Consider the following 1,315-nt stretch of genomic DNA (forward strand, 5'->3'; position numbering starts at 1 on the left):
TCCAAACCAACATCAACAAGAGATATGCAGAAAGATTGGTTATCTTTAATAGCAATCTCTGTTTTCTTTTTCTGTTTTTTTTATTTCAATGGGTTTTGGTGGAGAAGAAGACAAGGAGTGAGAGAGGTCGCTCAAAGGTCTGGTAGGATACTCGTAAAGAAAACCAGAGCATATTCCTTTTCGGTAAAATTAATTAAAAAGTAATTTTAATAAAAAGTAGCTAAATTGCTTCAAAAAGCAGATGTAGTAGTAACACGTGGACCAATTACGGTGCTGGTAGAATCTACCAGCATAACTGCTGGTGAACAAATTCGGACTCGTTTCTTTCTATCCCCATTTAATTCTTCTTTTCTAGACCCTATTTTCTTGACATTTTAGTAACAAACTCAAAACCCCAAATTCTTTATAGCATATATAAGAAAGAAACATGGACGGGTCTGTTCCCAAAAGGAGAAAGACGGTTACCAATTGGTTGGACCTTCCGGACCATGTGACTAGTCTGTTTGCAAATAAGTTGACCCACATTCAAGATTATGTACGTTTTGGTGCTGTTTGTTCTTCTTGGAAATCAATTTACATTGAGAATCTGCGTCGCTATTTTCCATCCAGTAGTCAAGTTCCATTATTAATGATTACTACTGAACGTGACCAAAAAGAAGGTCAGCATCACAATGACATTTACGCTAGAAGCTTTTACAGTGTTTTAGAGAATAGAGTGTGCAAATTCCGAGCTGCATTATTGCCCAAAAATATGATATGCCGTGGTTCTAGCCATGGATGGCTAATGATGGTTGACAAGAAGTGTACCGATCTTGTACTGTTCAATCCCTTCTTGCCGGACAATAATATGATTATGCTCCCACCTTTGAGTTCTATCGAGATGGATGAGGAGGATTATGAATGCACCAGAGACGAATTTTTCATATGCAAAGCAGTTTTGACTGCGAACCCGCTGTCTAACCCCAATTATGTAGTTGTGGTAATGTTTGCTTTAAGTAGATTGGCCATCTTCAAGCCTGGAGACGACAGATGGGCTTCCAGTGTAGAGGTGAACGGCTATCATAATGTTACATACTATAATGGTAGACTATATGCTGTCAACAAATACGAAGAGCTTTACACCATTGACGTGAATCACCCACCATACCATGTATCCTATGTAGCGCCAAGACCTGTTTCTCTTATTCCTGCAGTCTCTGTGAATAAGACATATCTTGTGGAATCATCCGGGGATTTGTTGCTAATCAGAAGGATATTAGATGACGGTTATTCCGAATCTGTTTACTTCACCACTGTGTTTGAAACTTCAAACTAG

The 1,315-nt window shown here is 38.6% G+C and overlaps 1 protein-coding gene across 1 annotated transcript; it reads left to right on the top strand.

Annotated features, from left to right (window-relative positions):
- Positions 1 to 427: 427 nt before the first annotated feature.
- LOC147513906 (F-box/kelch-repeat protein At1g57790-like) lies at positions 428 to 1,315 on the top strand. The gene has a single exon (XM_086598978.1). It carries the CDS (start codon positions 428 to 430, stop codon positions 1,313 to 1,315), a length of 888 nt encoding a protein of 295 aa, XP_086455104.1.

Source organism: Coptis chinensis, chromosome 3 (assembly GCF_015680905.1).
Source record: "Coptis chinensis isolate HL-2020 chromosome 3, ASM1568090v1, whole genome shotgun sequence".
Taxonomy (NCBI): Eukaryota; Viridiplantae; Streptophyta; class Magnoliopsida; order Ranunculales; family Ranunculaceae; genus Coptis; species Coptis chinensis.